The 24103-nt window shown below is 34.8% G+C and overlaps 2 protein-coding genes across 2 annotated transcripts; both read left to right on the forward strand.

Annotated features, from left to right (window-relative positions):
* The first annotated feature begins 1022 nt into the window (after nucleotides 1-1022).
* Nucleotides 1023-20911, forward strand: LOC105780054 (uncharacterized). Its single transcript, XM_012604151.2, has 19 exons — nucleotides 1023-1476; nucleotides 1573-1647; nucleotides 1882-2032; nucleotides 2234-2302; nucleotides 2426-2598; nucleotides 2779-2916; nucleotides 4353-4478; nucleotides 5726-5824; nucleotides 7268-7388; nucleotides 7507-7570; nucleotides 9097-9151; nucleotides 9235-9359; nucleotides 16759-16832; nucleotides 18190-18239; nucleotides 18757-18843; nucleotides 19773-19823; nucleotides 19910-19993; nucleotides 20221-20271; nucleotides 20602-20911. The coding sequence occupies exons 1-19, from the start codon at nucleotides 1156-1158 to the stop codon at nucleotides 20683-20685; spliced, it is 1998 nt and encodes a 665-aa protein (XP_012459605.1). The 5' UTR covers nucleotides 1023-1155; the 3' UTR covers nucleotides 20686-20911.
* A 1689-nt stretch (nucleotides 20912-22600) lies between these two features.
* Nucleotides 22601-23895, forward strand: LOC105778825 (ervatamin-B). Its single transcript, XM_012602585.2, has 2 exons — nucleotides 22601-23130; nucleotides 23214-23895. The coding sequence occupies exons 1-2, from the start codon at nucleotides 22695-22697 to the stop codon at nucleotides 23804-23806; spliced, it is 1029 nt and encodes a 342-aa protein (XP_012458039.1). The 5' UTR covers nucleotides 22601-22694; the 3' UTR covers nucleotides 23807-23895.
* The last annotated feature ends 208 nt before the right edge of the window (nucleotides 23896-24103 follow it).

Here is a 24103-nt window from a genome sequence, read left to right on the forward strand (position 1 = left end):
TAAATCTAGTTAGTTAAATTCAATTATTAGTCTTGTACATTGTGTATAGTTATAGACTTGATTCATATTATTCAATGGAATCATTTTATGTCTACTTTTGAAATTTAAAATTTTAATGTCAATGCAAATGAGAATAGTTAATCTACTAAATGAATTTTAGTGAGTAATATATGGAAATAACAAACGATATGACATTACACATTATAATATCATGTTTGGCATATCAAATTTTGGAAATAACATGATTTAATGAATTTAATAGCTATTGTTTGATGATAATTGAAAATTTAAAATTTGAGAAGTACAAAAACTATAAATGATCAAATTAAAATATGAGGATTAAATTTACAATTTTGCAAAGTATAGAGATTAATAACAAAATTTAATCATATTTTATTGATTTGATAACTTATTATAAGATTTTGAAAGTTACTGGATTTGGATGTAATTTTTAAATAAAATAAATTATTAATATAATTTTATAATTGAGTTTATATATAGTTTTAAATGAGTTAGTGGTATAAACTTATGGGGCATTAAGTATAACTAAATATTAAATTATGATAAATTGCCAACTTTGAGTGAAAAAATTGTAGGTAAAAAGTATATATAAAATAAGAAAGGGATTTTGATAAAAATGTTAAAATTGAGGGTTTGTAAAGTTTGATGTTTTATTTTGAATTTAAATTATGTTTTATATAAATATAAATATAAAACAAAAATATCTATTATAATACCTATTAGTTATTTTAAAATTTGGTTGGTGACATCGATTTAATCATTCACTAAATGATAGTATTAAAGAATAAAAATATCCTATAATATTGTTTTAGGTTTAAATAAAAGAAAAAATCCAATTAGAACTTTATAAAATTTTAATATCAGGAATAGAATAATTCTTAAAATTTTAATTATTTAGTATTCCTTAAATAAAACTGACGTGACTTCCTTGCTAGTGCAGTCTTAAAAAAACTTAAAACAAAAGTTATCAAAAAATAAAAAACAAAAAACACAGAGGGCCTAAAAGGCAAAAACCATCCTACCCTTGGCTTCGTCTTATTAAGTTAAAACCCCAAACAGCTCCCAGCTGCGGAGCTTAAACCCTTGGTACTTGGTTGGCGGACCCATTTCCAACGCTCAAGCTGAGTCCAGAAAATGGCGGGTCCTTTGCTCCTTCGCTCTCTTTTGTCCGCCTCCACTCTAAAATCCTTTTCCTCTCACTTGGCTCCACTCCCCCGCTTCTCCCGCTGCTTCTCCTCCGGCCCTGCCAGTGCTGCCGCCGCTGCCACAACATATCCGAGTGCGTATTTGGATCCTGGTAGACTGCGGAACGTGGCGGTGATTGCGCACGTGGACCACGGGAAAACCACGCTTATGGACCGGCTACTGAGGCAGTGTGGAGCCGACATCCCCCACGAGAGAGCCATGGATTCCATCAGCCTTGAGCGGGAGCGTGGCATTACCATCGCCTCTAAGGTCTTCTTCTTCTTTACTCTCTACATGATTCCAAAAGAAGTTATGTTAAGTAGCATATTGATTGGTTCATTCAATGATACAATCGAACAATTGCAGGTCACTAGTGTTTCATGGAAAGAAAACGAGTTAAACATGGTCGATACGCCTGGTCATGCTGATTTTGGTGGTGAGGTAAGCTGCAAGTTACATATTTAGCTAGAAAAAAGTTTGTAGCTTGATTCGATATCACCCTAATCATCAATGCAAACACTCTTTCTGTTCTTTAGATTATCATTCAAAAGTGATTTAGTGAAAAGCAATAAGGTGTTGGCTGACAATGCAAATAGTGGGCATAATTTGCACTCTTTTGAAAACTAAAACATGCAACTTACTGGTTTGTGCTTGTCCGTATTGCTGAATTTTTAGGTTGAACGGGTTGTTGGCATGGTTGAAGGAGCAGTATTAGTTGTTGATGCTGGTGAGGGGCCGCTTGCACAAACAAAATTTGTTCTTGCCAAAGCCTTGAAGTACGGGCTGCGCCCTCTTCTTCTATTGAACAAAGTAGACCGACCTTCTGGTATAAAATTTATAGTTATTTTTGGTTCATGTTCTGATTTACTGAAACCGAAATGTTATTTCATGATTTTTTTTTTTTAATTGCAAGAATGTTTACCTGTTGGTGAGAAATTACTTATTCTTGATTTTTTTTTTTGTCCCTTAATTATTTCTTGTGCACCGAAAGAATTTTAGACCTTATGTCTAGCTGTTAATGATGCAGTATCAGAGGAGAGATGTAATGAAGTTGAGACCCTAGTTTTTGATCTTTTTGCAAATCTCGGTGCTACAGGTGAAGCAATATAGAATAATTAGAAAGTTCTATGATTAACCCATTTCAGATTTTTTGACTTTCCTCATTCCTAACCTGAATACCGGTATACTTTTAATAAATTTTCTCATATTTTCATTTTAGAGGAACAGCTTGACTTTCCAGTTCTCTATGCTTCTGCTAAAGAAGGATGGGCATCTTCAACCTTTACTAAAGATCCTCCTGCTGGTGCAAAGAATATGTCACAATTGCTTGATGCCATTGTAAGGCATGTTCCTCCACCAAAAGCAAACCTTGATGGACCTTTCCAAATGTTGGTTGGTACTCAGTGCTGATTAATCAATTAAAACGTGTCTTTATGTCTGCAACTGGAGAAAGGGATGGGAAGGGGGGAGTGTGCCCCCGTCCGGGTGTTCTACTTTTGTACCTAGTTATTTTTGTCCTTTTCGCATTTCTTTCATGTTATAAATTTCTTATTTACATAATAAGCATGTCAGGTTTCCATGATGGAAAAAGACTTTTATCTTGGGCGAATTTTAACTGGGCGTGTTTCATCTGGAATTGTTCGTGTTGGTGATAAAATACATGGCTTGCGAAGCAGTGAATCTGGCATTGAGAAAATTGAAGAAGGAAAGGTTTGTAGCTTGACATAGCCTGATTTTGATTGGAAGTAGAGGAAAACTTTGACTTAATATCGTCACCGACATAAAACTTTTGCTTGTCATTGATGTTTTTGTGGTTAATAATGCAATCCAGTGCTCATTGTCTACCTGAATCCTGGTTTGCAGGTTGGAATTAAAATATGCTGAAAAATTTGGTTTCTGCGGTACATTACAATTTACCAGAAAGCATTGTTTTACATACTAAAACTCTGGTTTAATACTTTTCTACTGCTTTCTATTGTATAATTGTGGTTTATTTGGCGTTTTCTTCTACCTCTACTTTCTTGAAGGTGATAGTGAATGGATCTGGTACCCAAGTTTCCATTTAAATCTGTAACATTTTGCAAGGACAAATCACTATGAACTGAATATGCAAATCCAATAGTGATCCTGAAAAACATGCTTTCTTAGAGTATTTTGCATTAGATGCATGGAATTACTAAAATGCATGTTAGAAAATTTTTTCCCAGTTAGTATTTCCTGTGCATATGAATGAGGGATTGTGAAAGGGAACTTCAATTGCTAACTGTTGAGAACTTCTGCATTACCTGGACTGGGAGGGCAGGAGGCAAGTGTCGGGTATGGGTATGTGTTTGACTCAGATTTTTCCATATATTTGGAGGATCATACCCCCATACCCATGGTCGAATGTGTTGGTCAAGTTTGGGAACCGGTACTTTAGGGAGAATGAAGAGTCTGTGTGAAGTAGGCAAATTAAAGAAAATTTAAACCTGTCCTGGTATTTGTGAAGAGTATTTAAAGGCCAAATTACCTGTGACCTGAATAGGGCTAGCATAATCCACAATTTTATTTTGTCTATGCCCTCGGTGTTCCTTATTCTCTCTCCCTCTGTTTTCTAATCAAGTAGCCTAGCATCAAGACCACCCTCAGTCTTCTCCTTTATTGCCGAGGTCTGTGCTGCTGATGTTTGCTTATCCCTTCTTCCATCTCTCCAATACTCTTTATTTTCCCTAATACGCAACTCATTTTTTGATCTCTAGCTCCCAAAACCTCAAGATGTGGCTTTAGTGGTCATAGAAATTGTTGAATGGTGTCAATAGAAGGTTTTAGGCATCTAGTTTGAGAGTAATGGATGTTATGGTTTCATTGAAATTTCAGATTTTCAAAAGGTTGTGGTACAATGTTTTGAGGTTGGAAATGTTATTTCAAATTCAAAATATTTACCTGAATCACTCCTTTCTAAATTACCAAAGCAAATTTGGTTTCTTGTTTTTTAATCTTGCAATTTAAAGTTCAATGAAATTTTTGAATACCCATCTGAAATTAGTGTAGGTGAACTTCAACAGTCATTTATCTTTCTCGGCATAAGTTCTGTTTAGTCTTTATAAACTGATCTTCTGAGTGATACTTGAGTGATGCCAATATTTAATGCAATGTTTGTCTTGTAGGTTGTGAAGCTAATGAAAAAGAAGGGTACAAGCATGGTTCTTATTGATAGTGCAGGAGCTGGTGATATTATATCAATGGCTGGGCTGGGTAGTCCATCAATTGGCCATACAGTGGCAAATACAGAGGTATGCTTTTATCTTGTTATAAAGCTGAGTGCTTGTGTTGACTTCAGTAGTTTTAGTGTAAACTAGCAATTTTGGTGTTAATCTTGTTAGTTATGTTCTGCAAGATATAATCTGCCAATGTGATCTATTTAGGTTGTTATGTGCCATTATGTACAGTTTTCAAGTGCATGTGATGATACATGATGGGACTCACTTCCATGTTCATCCATGTTGATTGCTTGTGGTGTACAACCTTCTATGTAGTGTACTTACCTGCAATTTGGTGTCACCTCTCTGGGATTTGGGGCGTACCAATTGTACCTTGAAAAGTTGTTTCCCTCATTTTTTGATGTTTTGTTAGTAAAAAAAGTGTTAGGTCAATTAACCCTTTTTTATTTATAAAAATTTTCAGTTAATGAGAAGTTCAAAGTTTTAGAAATTGCCTTGATCCAAAGACACTTCCCTGAAACCCTGTCTCTTTGTTTTCTTCTAATGACTATGACGAACGCAATTCTACTGCTATCACTGCATTCTCCCTCTGTCAACTTGCCCTACCTTATTTTGGCCTCCACTGCAATCTTCTCCCCATGGTTACATTATCTCCTTTTTCTTCTCTTGTCCTTCCCCAAAATTCTCTGGCCCCACTTCTTACTTCTCTTCATCCCTCCCCTCCTCCTGTTGCTTTCTCGCTTCACCCCCCCCCCCCTTACAGGTCCTCATACAAATTCCTTGCTTACTGCTTTTAAGTCTTCTTGATTTGTCTACACCTGTAGCATCATCTACTTTGTTGGTAGCTAGCATGGAAACCTAAGGTGACATTCTTGATTTTCAAGCTTATATAAGCAGCATACTGATGGGTTTTCGTTTGATTTTATTCCAACTATTATAGTGTTATTGGTTCTGAGCAATAGATGATGATGATCAGCACCGTCATCTTTAACTCAATTAGCTGCTGTTAGTCAACCATGAACGTGCGTTTTTAAGTTTGCCCAATTTGTTATCAAACGCTTCTTTAAGCTTTATTTGGGTTTTGTCTTTTGCCCAAGGACATGAATTGTTTTGTTTGTGAATGGATTTGAATATGGTGGAAACTAAAACTAATCACGAATGGGCGAAGGCATTGATCCAGGGTTCTTTTGCTGTGTTTTTTATTAACACCCAAGAAAGAAACTGTTTTTTTCTTGGGCATTAATTGGATTGTATCTATGAATAAATTGAATTGGCAGGTTGGATCTATACATAAAATGGATTGTTCTTACATTTGTTAGGTTATGGCTGCATTGCCAACCGTTGAGTTGGACCCCCCAACCATTTCCATGACTTTTGGTGTCAATGATTCTCCTTTAGCAGGTCGTGATGGTACCCATGTAAGTTGTATACCTGCCTGCCTTCATTGTCAATATATTTTGCTATTGGCTTTTTGGTGTTCTTCTAATTTTATGGATTTTTTGTTCTGGTAAAATTTGCAACACTCCCTTTCTCAGTTTTTCTGGAAAATAAACACCATTTTGCTGTGTTTGTTTCATTGAAAATAGCCTGTCGAAAAATGATTTCTAGAAAATAGATTGATTTTGTGGAAAAATTGATATTTTCTAGTGTTTGACAAATTTTCTTGAATTTCTTTTTGAAACTTGTTTTCAGTTAATCAAACACAACATAAATTATATTTGTTGCAAAATATAATAGAAGCATTTTCCTTTGACAATTGAAATTTATTTTATAATAAATAATATTTTATATAAACTTAATAATAGCTGATATCTAACTAAAACTCAAATTGAAGTTGCATATGTTATATATATGAGAGCGGATGATGGCACATTGTAGTTGGAAGAGATAAAGGAAATTAAGTAGAATTTAAACAAATACTCTTATTTTTATTATTAACATATTCGTTTTTATATTATAAAACATTTATTACTAAATATTTATAAATAGTAATATATATTATATTAGAATATTAATATAAAATTTTCCATAAAATATTAAGTATATTACTTAAAATTTAAAATTATTATTAAAATAAAATTGTAATACTAAATAAATTTATTAAAATAATAAATAATATTAATAATTATAAATTGTAATATATATTTATTATTAAAATATTAATGTAATTTGGTTATATTTAAGTTAAATTTTATATAAAGATCAAGTTACTCATAGGGAACTGTGTTTCGGAAAATGACTTGCACTTTTCAAAAGGGAAAAGTTTTCAGAAAAAATAGACTTATTTTCTGTTGACCAGTAAGTCATTTTCTGTTAGCTAAGCTATTTTTTTCCGGAAAATAAACATCACTTTTGTGTTTGGTATTCAAATTTATGGTTAAACTTTTGTAAATGCTTATAACCATTCAATTTTTGCAGTAAAAGAATGAAATGACCTATTAGTATTGAAATCTTATTAATTTACAGCTTTATTCTGTAATTATTCTACAAAGACAATTCATATTTAGGTATCAAATCTTTGTTTGCTTACAACAATAATATTAATCGAGAACTTTTGTTCTTTCTTATATTTGTAACTTCAATTATTTTAGATGAAAAAATATCTGTAGAACATGGTTAGAAATGTAAAGGTGACTGTGATACTATTAATGTTTGAAATCATATTTATGTTGTGATTTTGCAGCATTTCCAATTTTAAGGCTTATTGTTTCCACCTTCTTGTTGAACCTTGAAATTCATTTGCCTCAGTACAATATGCCTATATGCTCTGCTTAGACTGAAACATATACTTAAATTTAGAATTATGCTGCAACTCATATCCAATCAACATGAGGTGATATGTGTGCTGATAAATACTGCAGTTGACCGGAGGAAAAATTGGTGATCGACTAATGGCTGAATCTGAAACAAATCTCGCCATAAATGTGCTTCCAGGCATAGCAGATACTTTCGAGGTTCAGGGGAGGGGAGAACTGCAGCTGGGTTTGTTTACCAAACTTTGCACCGTGCTTTTGTTTCCTATGGTTTAATTACTATTAGCATAGAGTGCTCTGCATCTTCTAATTTTCCTGTGGGATTTATTTGTTGACATGTGTAACAGGTATCTTGATTGAGAATATGAGACGTGAAGGATTTGAGCTGTCCGTTTCACCACCGAAAGTGATGTGAGTTTTCTACAAATCTTCTATGAGGCCTTTGTTTTATTAGTCTTAGGCCCCGTTCTCCGTTGCTTTTGGGGTTCCAAAAGCACTTTTCAACCGAATCACAAAAGTGATGTTAAAAAGTTCTTTTCCACTGAATCACAAAAGCTGGGATTTAGATGATTTTGGCTTTTGATTTTTGTATTTTGAAGTAAAATTATCAAAATGCTTATATTTATATTAACTGTTTAAAAGTATTTAAAAAATTATTTAAATATTATTCACAAATATCATTATTTTAAATTATTTAAATATCATTTATCATTGTATTTAAATTTTAAAATATCTTGTATCATTAATTTTACAAATAATTTATATTAATTACTTAAAAGCATTTAAAAGCTATGTATCATATATGATTATATTAAATTATTTAAATATCATTTAAATTAACTAATTTTTTACTTTTCAACATCATGACTGAAAATGACATTTTAACTTTCCACCGTAATCTTTAACAGCAATACTGAACACTTGAAATTAACAAATCATACTTTTTCACAGCACTTTCCTGTCACATTTTTCAAAAGCCAAAGTAACAGAGAACTAAGCCTTAGACTTAGTGTTGTCGAAGGTGCACTGTGCTGTTTTGGCTAGAGCCATTTTAGTGCTTGAGGTGTAAGGCAAAAAAAGCACTTGCCTAAGGCACAACAGATATACATGTATATACGTGTATGTGTAAATATAACATGCGTAAGATATATAATTGTGATAATAAACTCTAAAAAGTGGTCTAGTTTATCATAAAAGAATATACAAAATATTCTATTTCTTTTGTTGGCCTACATGCATGATTTCCTAATAGCCCCTTTGTTAATGAATACTCGAACACTAAGAAGTAGGGAGCTTATTGTTGTCCCATGTTTTTTCATTAACTGAGGTAATGAAAAAATTAAAGAGAACTTCAATTATGCGAGATTTTAAAAAAAAAGAATGCCTACAGCTTTCAGAAAAGCGTGTCTAGTTGCGTATAGTGTGCTTTTGATCAAACGTGCCTTGTTCAAAAGGTCATGAGGTGCTTTTGGTGTTTGGCGCTTAAGATACAGTGCCTAGTACAGCTTTGGCATGGTGTTAGCTGTTGACATGTATGATATTGAAATTTGAAGGCTTTGATACAAATTTGAACCAATTTTTCTGTGACAATTTCTAAAAACTGTGATTGGTCTACTCATAGGTTGTGATTTTGGAAAGCTAAATAAGGTTTGGCATGATACTAATTATTGACATTTATGATATTAATTTGTTGGTTTTCATACAAAATTGAGACGATGCCTCTATTGATTTTAAGACATGGCCACTGATTGAACCTTCATGGCCAGCTGACAGCCAAAATGATAAGAAATTCACTTGAATGAATCTTTTTACCTTAAGTCCATGTTCTATAGATGCCTTTCCAAGTTCTCTGTGTTCTATCTAGATCCACTTATTTCCATGCACTTTTTATTTGCAAATAATATATTCTTTTCCTGGAAATTCTTGTGTAACATCAGGTATAAAGTTGAGAAAGGTCAAAAGCTGGAGCCTATTGAGGAAGTGACCATTGAGGTAAGTATTGCAGATTCAGACATAGTAATTTGTTTCCTTCCATTATATACTTGTGGACTTGGCACATTAATCTGTTACTACAGGTGAATGATGAGCATGTAGGATTAGTTATGGAAGCTCTATCTCATAGGCGAGCTGAGGTTGCTGATATGGGTCCTGTTCCTGGAAATGTTGGTAGAACTAGATTGTCATTGACCTGTCCATCAAGGTAGGTTAGTTTTGTTTTATTTATTTATTTATTTATTGTGTCTTGTGAACATTCTCGTTTGGCTGCAAAAATGATTTTTTTTTCTTTGAGAAGGGGGTGTGGAAATAGTGCTAAAGGGAGAATTTTCTTTTGGAAAGTGAGATTCTTCTTCAACCCAGAATATCTTTTGATTGATGATTTCTTCATGAGCCTAGAATTTGTGCATGTGCCTTCTTCTCCTTTTGGGCTCAAAGTTGGAATGGCAGGGCCTCAATTATTTCTTTTAGCAACTTCTATCAATATGTACCATAAATTAGCAAAGAATTGGCTGTGGATTTAAATACAAGTGAGAATCATTGATCAAAAGAATATTAAGTCATTGGAGGAATAAAGTACTAGTACTTAGTTCCCCCTAAAAAATGTTGAAAACTGGCACATTCACGATGGTACATCAATAGGCTGGTTAGGTGAAGTTTTTCCACTTTGGGAACGAAAGGCTTAGATGAACTTTGGGTCTAACTGAAGGTGACATTTGAGTAGGCCATTTCTATAGTGGTTAATTTGTTGACTAAGTTTCTAGGCCTATGTTACTATTGTATGTTTGAGATTATTTGTTTAGCTCATTAAAAGGAAACCGGAACCTTTCAGATCAAACGGAGTCTGAAACCTTAAGACTCATTAAATAGAGACCCAAATCTTTTAGCGTTTTTTTTTTATATAAAAATTCTTCTCAGGATCATCCCCCTTAAATAGAGGTTGCAATAGGTTTATTCTTTAGAACAGGAAACTAAAATTATACAAAAATTTAAGACTTTTAATCTAATGGGAAACATCCTAAAATAAGTTATTCTAATTAAAAATATTACTAAAATAAACTTATTTGTCTTTGTAAAAACACTCAGAGGAAAAATTACATTATATTGCTACCGCTTTAGTTTACTGACTTTATAAAAGAAAAATAATCATTTTAAAGGAAATAAATCCTAATCCCTAAGAATCAAGAATTGATATCGTAATTTCCTAAGAATCATGAATCGAGATTAGTTTCTATTTACAAGAGATCACAATGATTTCTATCCTTAATTATAGGGATTCCAATACCATCGATTTCTATCCTTAATTATAGGATTCCAACACTCCCCTCAAGTTGGAGTGTAGATGTTAATCAAACCCACTTGCCACTAAGTTCTTCAAACATGTTTCGTTCAAACTTTTGGTTAACATGTCGCAACTTGTTGTCTAGTAGGTAGGTAGATGATGCATACTTCTCCCGAGTGTACTTTTCTTTTATAAAGTGACGATCTATTTCCACATGTTTGGTCCGATCATGATGCATGTGATTATGTGCTATCTTGATAGCGACTGGTTGTCACAAGACATCTTCATAGGTCCGGTAAAAGGCACTTTTAGTTCTCCCATAAGTCTTTGTATCCAAACTCCTTCGCATATACCATGAGATAGTGCTCGATACTCGCCTCTGCCTGCTGCGTGCTACCACAGATTGTTTTTGCTCCTCCACGCCACGAGATTACCCCAAACATAACTACAATAGCCGCTTGTAGGCGTCTATCATTAATGTAACCCGCCTGATCTGCATCGATGTAGACTTCACGCTTCGGTTGATAGTCTTCTTGAAGTCTGTGCCTTTACCGGGAGTTCCTTTTAGGTATCTTAGTATTCCATATGCGACTTCAGTGCTTCTCCCTCGGGGATGCATATCTTGGCTAATAACACTCATCTTCAAGGCTATGTCTAGACGGGTGTGAGATAGGTAGATGAGCCTTCCTACTAGACGTTGATATCTCCCCGTCGATTTCTTCTCCATCCTCATTAGTTCCCAATTTGAGGTTAAACTCCATAGGAGTTTTATTTGGTTTCTTGCCCATGAAACCAACTTCCGACAAGAGATCAAGAACATATTTCCTTTGGGAAATGAAGATACCTTTTTCGACCTTGCTACCTCCATACCAAGAAAATATTTAAGACTCCCCAAGTCTTTAAGTTCAAACTCTGTACCAAGAAATTTTTTCAATCTCAAAATTTCGCTCGAGTCATTTCCTGTTATTATTATATCGTCAACATAAACGATAAGGATGCAAGATTTACCCTCTTCCGAGTGCTTGTAGAACATGGTGTGGTCACTTCGTCCTTGAATGTAATTTCGCTAGTCATAGCTTTTGCAAATCGGTGAACCACGCTCGTGGAGATTGTTTCACCATACAAGGACTTCTTCAACTTACACACTTGGTCCTTGTTTTCTTCAAACCACGGTGGAAATCCATATACACCTCCTCATTTAATTCCCGTTGAGAAAAGCATTTTTACATCCAATTGAGTCAAGTGCCAATCAAGGTTGGCGCAAGAGATAGCAGGACCGAATGGTGTTTAGCTTGGCAACGGTGCAAACGTCTCGTTGTAGTCGAGACCATAAGTTTGGGTGAATCCCTTAGCCACAAGTCGAGCTTTGTATCGGTCAATACTACCATCGGGTTTAAATTTCGTAGTGAAAATCCATTTGCACCCTACGGTTTTTTTCCCTTTAGGCGGATCCGAGACTTCCTATGTTTCATTGTTTTGAGGGCCTTCATTTCTTCCATCACGCTTGTCTCCACTCGGTGATTCAAGAGCCTCTTCTATATTTTTTGGAATTTTTACAGAATCAACATTAGTCACAAAAGCTTTGTAAGACTTAGATAAATTTCCATAGGATACAAACCGAGAAATAGGATGTTGAGTGCAACTCCTTGTACCCTTTCGAATCGCAATTGGAAGATAGATGGATGGTGACGGAGGTGGGACTTCGCTTGAAGCAGTCCTCGGTTGGAGATGTAATTGGCCTTCTTTCAGTCGGTTCAGGAGAACGATTCCGTCGGAGTAAACTCAGATTTTGCTTTTCCTTGATCAAGTGGTGTTGTACTTGGTGGAGGTATTGTCATTGGGAAGGACGGTGTTAAATTCTTGTCAGTATAGGGAAACAACTAAATCTGGGATAGTAGTAGTAGGATCAAAGCGGTATAATGAGGAGAGTATTAAGGGTCTCATCTTCATTAAAAATCTCCCCAAGATGAGATCTTGCAAAGTATGGTTCATTTTCAAAGAAGGTAACATCTCGAGACAAACATTCGGTAGCAATGTTGGTGAGTAACACTTATAGCCTTTTGTGTAGGGAATATCCAATGAAGATACGGTGTGGGCTCGAGGATCAAGTTTGGATTGATTTGGTTGATGGTTATGGACAAAAGCTTTCTGTAGAATATTTTGGCTGGAAGATTAGGGACATGAAATAGAGGGAAGGCCTTTAAAAGAGTATTTAGAGGTGTTTGGAAATTGAGGATCTTTGATGGCATTCGGTTTATGAGATAGCAGGCAGTAAGGACAGCTTCTCCCCACAAGTATTTTGGAACATTCATAGTGAACATTATGGCTCGAGCCACATCAAGAAGATGACGATTTTTCCTCTCAGAGATCCCGTTTTGTTGAGGAGTGTCAGGACAAGAGCTTTGGTGTATAATGCCTTGGTCAGAAAGGTATGGACTTAAGACAGAGTTGAAGTATTCTCTCCCATTGTCAGGACGGAGGGTATGTATGGTAGAGTTGAATTGGGTTCGAACCATTGAGTGAAAATTTTGGAATACTTTGGGTGTTTCAGATTTTTCTTTGAGTAGATAGACCCAAAAGACCCTAGTATGATCATCAATGAATGTTATAAACCATCTAGCCCCTGTAATATTTTTCACTCTATTTGGCTCCCCATAGGTCACTATGGATTAACGAAAAAGGTTGGGACTGAATATGTGGTTTTAATGGGTATGGCACACGGGTATGTTTAGATAATTGGCAAATTTCACACTTCAAGGAATTAATACTTTTATTTGAAATAACAATGGAAGATGTTTTTCAAATACACAAAGTTTGATGTCCTAACCTACGGTGCCATAACATAATAGTGTCCTCTTTTGCGATGGATAGAGCCAATCCCCTTGTGTCTGCTTTTTATTCCAAATATATAGTCCATCATCAACTTTAGCGGTGCCAATCATCCTCCCGATTTACATTCTGTATCACACAACCAATTGCGAAAATTCAGCAAGAACTTTTTCATCCTTAGTAAGTTTACTAATTGAAAGTAAATTACAGGACAAGTTTGGAACATGTAGGACTTTATCGAGAGAAAAATTCTCATCATTTGTACTTCTCCTATTCCACCACGGTGAGTAAGAACCGTCGACTATGCGGATTCGGATTTGTTATGACAAGGAGTGTAGGTGTGAAACAACGTGGAGTCACCGTCATGTGATCGAGGCGCCGAATCGAGTATCCAAGGAGATTGATTATTAGATTCAAAAGCAATGTTGAGGGCGACCTTGAGTTGCTAGAGATCCATGAGTAGTGGGAGTACCAAGTATCTTATGGAGAGTCTCAAGTCGTGTTTTGTTAGCGAACATCAAGAACATCATCGCAGTAGTGGAGGATAACATGGCGTCTTATTATCCTTCTTTTTTTCGGGATAGCCATGGAGTTTGAAGCATTTTTCTTTTGTATGACCAACACGATTGCGGTGACTACACCATGGTCTTGTTGATCCGAATCATTTCCAGACGCGTTTTGTGGTCGTGGACCTTTGGAGATGAGAGCAGAGGTTTGATGGGACGATTAGAAATTGGAGTCATAGGTTTAGGTTCCTTTGAATCTCCCATCATGACAAGACGACGCTTTTCTTCTCTTCTAACTTCGCAAATGCTTCACCGATCGTTGGAAGAGGTGATCTACCTGAATTCGACCACGGACCTCATCTAACTCACGGTTCGATCTGCTAAAAACTCATAAAGACGTTCATTGTTGAGATGGACCATAAACCTGTTGTGTTCTAAGCCTTCACCCCAATCTGCCTCATAATACATATCCAGTTCTTGCCACAAAATTTTCAAATTGTTATAGTAGTGAGTTACCTCGAGTGTTCCTTGTCGGATGTCCTTTAACTTAAGCTTGATTTCAAATACTTGGGAGGCGTTTCCAAGATCTCGAGTAGTTTTCTTTGATTGCATCCCACATGTCTTTTGCGTTTGAAAAAAGATAGGTGCGGCTTATATGGCCTTCCATCGAATTGATTAGCCAAGCCATTACAATTGAATTGTTGAGTTCCCAAGTGGCATGAGTAGGATCACCATGGTTGGTCGTGGGATTTCTCCATTGATGTACCCTAATTTGCCACGACCACGAATCACCATAAGAACCGATTGAGACCATTGCAAGAAGTTCTTCCCATTTAGCCGATGATTGGTGATTATAAGGGAGGAATTAATTTCACCTTGAGTGATTCCCGATTGATATTCGAGTTATTTGTGATGTCTCGGTTTAGAGAAATTCTCATTGATATCACCCATTGGAGGACTAAACCACGTAAATTTTTAGTAAGAGAATTTAGAGAAAAAATAGGATCGAGTGAATCCTATAGCTCGATACCATGTAAAAACACTCGGAGGAAAAATTACATTATATTGCTACCGCTTTAGTTTTGACTTTATAAAGAGAAAAATAATCATTTTAAAGGAAATAAATCCTAATCCCTAAGAATCAAGAATTGATATCGTAATTTCCTAAGAATCGATGAATCGAGATTAGTTTCTATTTACAAGAGATCACAATGATTTCTATCCTTAATTATAGGGATTCCAATACCATCAGATTTCTATCCTTAATTATAGGGATTCCAACAGTCTTTCCATTTTTCACACCTATGATTTGTCTTGCCTATAAAGGCAACTGTAACAGCCTAACTTGAGTTTCGGTTAGGTCTATTCGGGTTGGGTCAACTTGGATCCTAAAATTTTGGGTCAATTTTGTGTTCTAGTTATTTTGTATTGAGTTAATGGTTATTTCACGTTCGGGTTATTTGGATTCTAGGTACCTCTGGTTTGGGTTATTTAAGTTTGAAACTCAATTCGAATTTGGTTCGTTTTGAATTTATTGATTTTGAAATCCAATCATATCAGGTTTAGATAGATTATTTGATTGAATTATATTTAATTAGAATTTTATTGAGATATAAAAATAAATAATATTTAAATACAAAAGAGATATTATGTTTAGTTTTATTTTTTGTGATTTCCTCTGGTATTTATTTATTTTCTTATATTCTCTTTCCGACTGGTCTTGCGGTGGCTGGCAGGCTTTCATGCCAGCAACTATGCGACTTCCTGTCTCACCCACCCACCCTCCCTTCTTCCCCTTGTCTCTTCCAAATTCAGTCCTTAAAGGGCATATTTGAAAGTTGCATTATTTTTTTCGTTGTTCAGTGTTGCATGGGGTATATCGTCCTCGGTATCACTAAAGAAAAGTTATTACAGGAGGGCTCTAGATAGGGAAGAAATGGCCTTTCCATTGAATGGGTGATTCTACCAGCCTAACCAATGAACCACTGTTCATCACTGAATGGGGGGAATGGCTATTCTATTCCTCCTAACTAAAGAAGCCATGATACTTTTTCTGCCCTAAAACTTTTGTCGACCTTTTCTTCAGTTTCAATGTTCTTTTGAGATATAATCTCCTTTTCTGCAAACCCTTAGTGATTCCAGGACCACCGTCCTAATATCTACTGTAGCCCCAAACCAAAAGCTCTAATGTTTCAACATTAGTGCAGCTTTAACACCAAGTGGCAGAATTGGCCAAATCTGTCCCATATCAACACGAGTGTAAAAAAAAAAAAAAAAAAGAAAATACTACAAAGGAAGAGTTGACATTAATAAATAATTGGAAACCAGAATAAAATTGTTACCATGTAGCCTGAGCTTCTCCATTGTGCTTGTGGAATGGATTAAAATGGTTATAGATTTTCTGTACTGATGATAAAGTAACAGTTTCTCTTACAGCCAAAAGTTAAATAATGAAGTTTCGAAACAATTCATTTGTGGCAGTTAGAGACTTGCATGATCTTTCATAGTACATCATGCGATATAGAAGTTTAGCCATTGGGCTTTTCCCTTGATTGGACACTCTCCACTGTGAGCGGTGCAGTGTGATAACTTGTGGTCTAATCCTTGTAATGTGCAGCAGAAGATAACAGAATGACAAATAACTTGTAATAGTTAGGGTGCTAGGTGGATCTTGTTTCTGGATATCAGTTCATGGAGAAGGCACATTAACGCACGTTTGTTAAATTAGTATTGACTAGGTGGGGATGGTGATTAAATTCTAGCTTAATTTATCTAATAGATGATGGTATGGAGTAGTTGAGCAAATTGTAAGAACCACTCAATGGAAGCATATATATATACACGTGTGTGCGTGCGTGCGCGTGTGCGTGTGCGGCAATGATGTGGTTGGTTCTTTCATGAAAATTTTATGAGAATGCTGTTTCGTTTGTTGGGCCGATTTTATTATAAGAATCAGAGGAAAGTTATACTTCTATTTTGTATATCAGGGGCCTGGTTGGTTACAGAAGTGTGTTCAGCAGTGATACTCGTGGAACTGGATTTATGCATCGTGCTTTTCAATGTATGTTTTTCTACCTGTTATACTTATTTTTTGGTCTTGTTTTCCATGTGCATTGCATCTTGTTGTCAGGTCATTATCCTCTGGAAGATGAATCTTTTGGTTTCTTGGAAATAGAGGTTATCCGTTCCTTAGTTTTTTTTCCATCGATGATAACATATTGAATGAACTTGTGCTTTCTCTATTTATAGGTTTGTGTTGTAAAAAAAAATCAAGAAAAGGTTTCAACCTGCATGCCATGGTTCACACAATGTTAAAAATTCTTTTTGAGACAATTAATGGGTTTTTTATAGTACTATACATCGACTGTGGAATTTTAAACTTGCAAGCATTGTTTTCAAAACTGGACCAGACTGGTTGGTCAGACCGGTTACCGGCCGGGTTACCAAGCCAAAATAAAGGGTTGGACCGGTTGACTCGCAAACTGGTTGAACCAGGCTAAAAATCGGTTGAACCAATTTCTCTATTTTTCAAAATTTTATGACTTTTTAGTAATTTATTCAATTGAAACAGACAAACCGGTCGAATTGGTTGGACTGGAAACCGGTGGTCTGACCAGTTTCACCACCGGTTTGGTTCTGAAAACCTTGCTTGCAACTGGTAGTTAGATGGTTTTCATATATCCATTTAATGATTGATTAATTATTAATTTTGATAAATGTATTCTAATGAGACATAGGTCAACCCTCTCACTTGTCAAGTTTAAAAACTCCATTGGTTGTGTATAAAATGATTGTTGTAGTCTGCTTATTCCATATAGAGAAGTTCTAGGGTGAGCTTTCTAAAATAAGCTTCTCATCGTCTCTAACTACATAAAACATTACCTAAGACACACAAATGTTTCTCAATTATGCAAAATATTACAACTTTCGTAATGTTGTGTGTAATTACACAAAATATTATCCAATTACACAGATTATTACAACGAATTACACAAAACATTACAAATTATTTATCGAAATGTTTTGGGTAGCACGAATTACACAAATCATTACATCTTTTGCAATGTTTTATGGAATGTTGGAGCTGATGAAAAACTCATATAAAGGAGCTCTTTTTAGAATTTTCCTTCTATCTATTGATGATGGAATTCTCAAGCACCATGATATGGGTTAGATGGGTTTTTTGCATCCATTCAATAATTTATTTATTTGTTAGTTCTTATAAATATACTTTGTGAGATAAGTGTCAATTGTCAACTTTTTAGTACCACTTATGGAGCTTTTAACTTCTTTATCAGTGTATAAGATAATTTCCTCTGAGATCAACTGATTGTGAAGTTTAAAAACTCTATATAGCCAGTTTACAAGATAATGTTCCTAGTCTTGTTAACCCTCTCCGGGATCTGTTCCTTTTGCAGCGTATGAGAAGCATCGAGGCCCTCTTGGAAATGTCAGGAAAGGAGTGTTGGTATGCTTGCCTAATGCTTTCTTGTGACTTAATTACTATGTTATTTCTGTGCATGTAATATAATTATTATCCTGTACTTTTTGTTTAGACACATAAATGAGAGCTTCTTTAAATGACATTTTTTTCTATCAATATAAATGATTGATGAAAGCAAAAAGTTCAAGATGAAGACATTCTTTCACATGTTCAAGATTTCAAATTTTTTTAGCATTGAAGATAGATGTTAGTCTTGCTTGTTCTGAGATACAATTTGAACACGTTTAGATTAGTTAGATTCAACATACTAGAGGTATGCAGTATACTCTTGTACTACACTTGGGTGCTGTTGCAGCAAACCTTGCTTACTCCTTGCTCTGCACTAGCTATAGATGACACTGCTCATAAGGAACACTCTGGCATGAGTAGAATTTCCATAATGATCCATAAACTTTTACTTCTTTGAATATTTTATACACCTAAATGTATATAATTGCTGCTTAATCCTTGCCACAATGTACGTATCGTTTACTCTGAACAGGTATCAATGGGTTATGGTACAATCACAGCTTATGCATTGATGAGTTTGGAAGCTCGTGGAACTCTTTTTGTGACCCCTGGGATGGAGGTAGTTTCCATGTTAAGATTAATAATTTCATTACTTGTTTATTTGCTTATGCATGCCTCTAATTCTTAAGTTCTTAGCTTTCAAATGGGTTATTTAATCTTAATCTTAATATTATGTTCTGAAAAATGAATAGGTAGGATTATGCAACCAATGATACTAACATTCAGTCCCCTCACCCTCTATAACAATGGTTGAAGCCAGGACCATTTATTTTGAGAATCTGGTAACTATTTGGGTGCGGGCTATGTTATTCTTAATGACTCTTGTGGGTTTAATAATCTTCAAGTTGGCAAGTCCATAACACACACTTAAAAATTATTTGTATGAGATATGAGATACCTTGGTGGTGATGCACTTGGTAAATATAGGACTTGCCTTTTATATTTAAGGATGCCACGATAGTTTTTGTCTCTACTGTTAGCTATATCATTTTGTGATACTAGGACATCTACAACCAATGCATTATTTTTTGGTTAATTGAATGAGGCACGCTTTATTGGCCAAATTATTAAATAAATCTGGTTTCGTCTGTATAGGGGTAGCAATTAGGTGTATTGGGTCAGATTATGAATTTCATTTCAGTTTAGAGTCACTTCAGGTATGAGTCATTTTAGGTTCTAGTTACTTCAAGTATAAAATCTGGTTAGTTCAGGCCATCTACTTTTCAAATTAGTTCAAATCAGCTTTATCTCATTTTAAAAATAATAAGTTATACTATACTATTGTATTGTTTATTTTTTATTGACATTGACGTGTACAATAATAGAATAATATACTCTTGGCTTAAGTTCCGGATTTGGGTGGTTAACTTTTAAATTAAAAATGGGTTGAATCAAGTTCTGGTTGTGTGAGTTTTGCTGGTCTTTTTCAGGTTAAGACGAGGTCTACCTCTTTAAAAGTCTAATTATTGTTTATTTGTTGGCTCTCAGACATACGATGGCATGATAGTTGGTGAGCATTCACGTGATACAGATCTTGATGTAAGAATAAAATCTAGTGCCCCTGCAAGCAGGCCTTATTTTTTTCAAGTATGGCTGACCTTTGTGCAATGTCTCTCTTATCTCAGGTGAATCCAGTAAGGAGTAAAGAACTGTCAAATATGCGTGCAGCTGGCAAAGATGAAAATGTGAAACTATCTCCGCCAAAACTTGTATGTCTTTCTATACCATAAAAAATACTTGGTTTATTTCCTCTTTAAGTTTGTTTCAGCTTTTTATGTGTTGATTGTTGACACATCACACTACACTATACTTGCAAGGAAGATTTTAAGGACCAAATGTTGAAAATGAGCAATTTAAAAGCATTTGGAACTAGATAAATCAAACATCATTTCAACTTTGCATTTGACTCGTGAGAACTAATTGTGCTTGTGTGCAGATGACTCTTGAAGAAGCTATTGGTTATGTTGCTTCTGATGAGCTTATAGAGGTAAGTTACTGTTGATTTGTGCTTTCCATTTTTGGATTCATCATAGAATATTTCTCTAGTCTTGTATTATTCTAATTCTTGAGTTATCGATCCCTACATCAAATAATGTGCTTCTTTCTGGAATTCTTAGAGTTATTACAGATTTCAAAATTTTTCAGGATTTCGAAACAGAAAAGATTTATATTATATGTATGCACAGAGAGAGAAAGTGTTTATGTGTGGCTAAATGCATGCATTGCCATTGCTAGTGGTTTCCATAGCTAAAGCATGCTGGTCATGAAAGCTTTTGATATCTGATATCTGATATAATAATGGTTAATTGAGATGCAGGTTACACCAAAGGCCATCCGATTAAGGAAGAGATATCTGGATGTAAACAAGCGCAAAGCCATGAGTAAAAAGGCCAAAAATTGAGTCTTCTCCTAACATACTATAATTTTGTAACTATAGGCGGGGTTGGGTTCAATATTTGCCCCCACAATTTATTTATAGAATATGAACGACATTATCTTTTTTATGACAATAATAAGGGGCAAAGAGGAGTTCATGTTTTGTCTGTGTAATTGCCAAAGAAACAACAATGGCTATTATTATTATTATTTTTTTTATAGCATAACTTAATATATTTGTGCTTTGACAAGATTCCAACAATTTGATTACGTAAAAAATTGACATAAATTATGAAATTTTATTTTACTTATTGAAAGAAACGAAAGTGCGGTACTCCTTGTTTACTTATATTTTTACTCTTATAATAAAAATATTTTATAACGTGGTTCATACTTGCAAATTGAGTGCTTCAACTTTGATAATTGATGTTGAGACCAATAACCTTAATTTTAGAAAAACTAAATATAATTAAATTAAAATAAAATTACATAGTTTTGTTAACTTAATTCAAATAAATTAATCATTTTTAATCTTACATTTTAAGACTCTTTACATCTCTAACTTATAAAAAGTCCATACCAAGTAAGCATTCAAACAAGTTACAAGATATCCCAAAACTTGATAACCTATACCAAGTAAGCATCCAACCAGCTTCCACCGCCACAGTGCATCCAATATATTTCTCATTAGACATGATCATGAGTCGAGTTTGGGCCGGATTGATACAAAATTTTAGGCTCGCTTTCTACGTTCGTGTCCAGTCCAATCCAAAAAATGGCCCAAAATTTTGTCCAAGTCTAGCTCAGATAAAAAAAAATGCTAAACTCGAGTCTAGCCTGATCTGCTCGTATTAAATTTTTATATTATTATTATATAAAAACAAAATTAAAAGATATAATACATCAAATACACTAAAAATGTTAAAATAAATGTTTTCCAACAAATTGAAATACATTAAAAAAATTATACCTAAATACCATCAAGATAGTTACAACTTAGCAAGTAAAAGCCTCTAAAATAGTGGTAAAATTAACAATAAAATAAGAGTTATACAATATCTAAAAAATAACAACAAAATAATAGCAATATAATAACAAAATAGCAACAAACAACAACAAAACCATAGTAGGGAAATTTTTTTTAGCCAAATTCGAGTTGGGCAGAGCTCAGGTTAAAAAATTCTTACCTGAGGCCCAACCCTTTAGAAAACGTGACTTATTTTTTATTCAAGCTCATGTTTCGAGTCTATATTTTTGTCTAAACTCTCACTTTTTGGATAAACCTTCGAAACTGAACGGATAATCCGACCTATGATTAGATCTATTTCTCACAACTAATGATTTGTGTTAAAAAAAATTCAAAAAAAATTATACTAAAGTGAGAAAACAACTTTGCACATCTTGAAAATGGTGATCAAGGTGTCCAATTTATTTATAGTTTAATGAGTTGGAAGGAAGCCAAGAAATTCATAAATAAAAACAAAAAGGAGTAATCACTAATCCTAACCATGATGGAATAGTCTCTGATGCAAAAGGTTCTCCCTTACCTATTGTTAAGAAGCGCTTGAATTTCTATTACATCTAAAATCACTTTTTATCTTTCATGTTGGTATTTTCATAATCGTATTTTAGTTTATGTAGTACTATTATCTCTAGAATTTAAATTTCTATTCTTTCCAAAGAAGTTGCAACTTAACAGAAACGTTAACCCAATAATACGAACAAACATAAAAATCTGTATAACTAAGTGGACTACTATACTGTGCAATCCATCCGGAATTGCTTGACGGTAAATCCATACAAGACTTGCCCCATTGAAATCCACAAGCGCAAAAAACATGAATAAACAGCAAAAAAACATAACTGAAATTCGTGAAGCAAAAGCATATATATTCTTATAAGCACATAATAAATGAACCCAAATGCGTATCGAAAACAATTATAAATTTTGTTTATTTATAAGCACAAAAGAAATTCCTCTTCTCTATCTTGAATATCCAGCTTTGGGATCAAAGTTGGCAAACTGCAGTGGTGATGGAGAATCCTAGTTTCACTCTTTTGCTTGTCTGTGCCTTGTGCATTTCCTCAGTGGTACAATGCAAGTACAACTGCCCCGAAAAGTACGATCCCCATGATATGCAAGAACGATACCAACGATGGGTGGCCCGACATGGCCGAAAGTACAAGAGCAAGAACGAATGGGCATTGCGGTTCGGGATATACAAATCCAATTCTCAGTTCATTGATTGTGTCAATTCACAGAACCTATCATTCAAGTTGACCGATAACGAATTCGCAGACATGACAAATGATGAGTTCAGGGCTATGTATTTGGGTTACCAAAGCATAAGATCTCCATGTGAGAGCAACAGCAAAGGCTTCGCATATGACAAATATCACAATTTGCCAAAAAGCATAGATTGGAGAAAGAAAGGTGCTGTCGCTCCAATCAAGAATCAAGGCCAATGTGGTATGCCTCACTTGCGTAGTTAATGAATTGTTCTCTTTAATGAAGCATGAATTTAACATCACTTACCTTTTAATGATATACAGGGAGTTGTTGGGCATTCTCAGCAGTGGCAGCCATAGAAGGGATCAATCAAATTAAAACAGGGAACTTGACATCTCTTTCGGAACAAGAGCTCATCGATTGCGACACCGACTCTATCGACCAAGGCTGCAACGGTGGACACATGGTCCAAGCGTATGAATTTATTATAAAGAACGGTGGAATCACCACTGAGAAAGACTATCCATACACGGGAAGAGATGACACCTGCAAGAGGACACAAGCTAAAAACCATGCAGTAACAATTAGTGGGTATAAGAGATTACCTACCAACAATGAGACAGCTCTGCAAATAGCAGTTTCCCAGCAACCTGTATCGGTCGCCATCGATGCAGCAGGGCTCGAATTTCAATTCTATTTCGGAGGTGTGTTCACTGGAGATTGTGGAAATGAACTCAACCATGGAGTTGCAATAGTTGGCTATGGAGAAGTTCTTAATAAAAAGTACTGGATAGTGAAAAATTCATGGGGTACTGAATGGGGTGAAGCTGGCTATGTAAGGATGGAACGGGGAGTCTCTGATAAAAGGGGTCTTTGTGGTATTGCAATGGATACTAGTTACCCTGTTAAGAAGTGAACAGCTTTTTCAGTGAAATTGGCCTAGGAATTCTGTTTGCTTATTGAAATATTTCACTTCCTTTTATATGTTTTATAATTATAATTTAAGAATACATGTTGAAGAAAAATATGTGTGGACCTGCAAAACATGCGATGTGACCATGCACGAATGTAATATAGAGAGGTAGGTAGATAATCTTTTTCTTCATTTAACTGATTTAATGTTTTCTTTAATTGATTATACGCCTATTAATACCATAATATATATTCAATTCATTGGATAAGTAATTATAATTATTTAAGAAGTTGCTCTTGT

Source organism: Gossypium raimondii, chromosome 4 (genome assembly GCF_025698545.1).
Source record: "Gossypium raimondii isolate GPD5lz chromosome 4, ASM2569854v1, whole genome shotgun sequence".
Classification (NCBI taxonomy): domain Eukaryota; kingdom Viridiplantae; phylum Streptophyta; class Magnoliopsida; order Malvales; family Malvaceae; genus Gossypium; species Gossypium raimondii.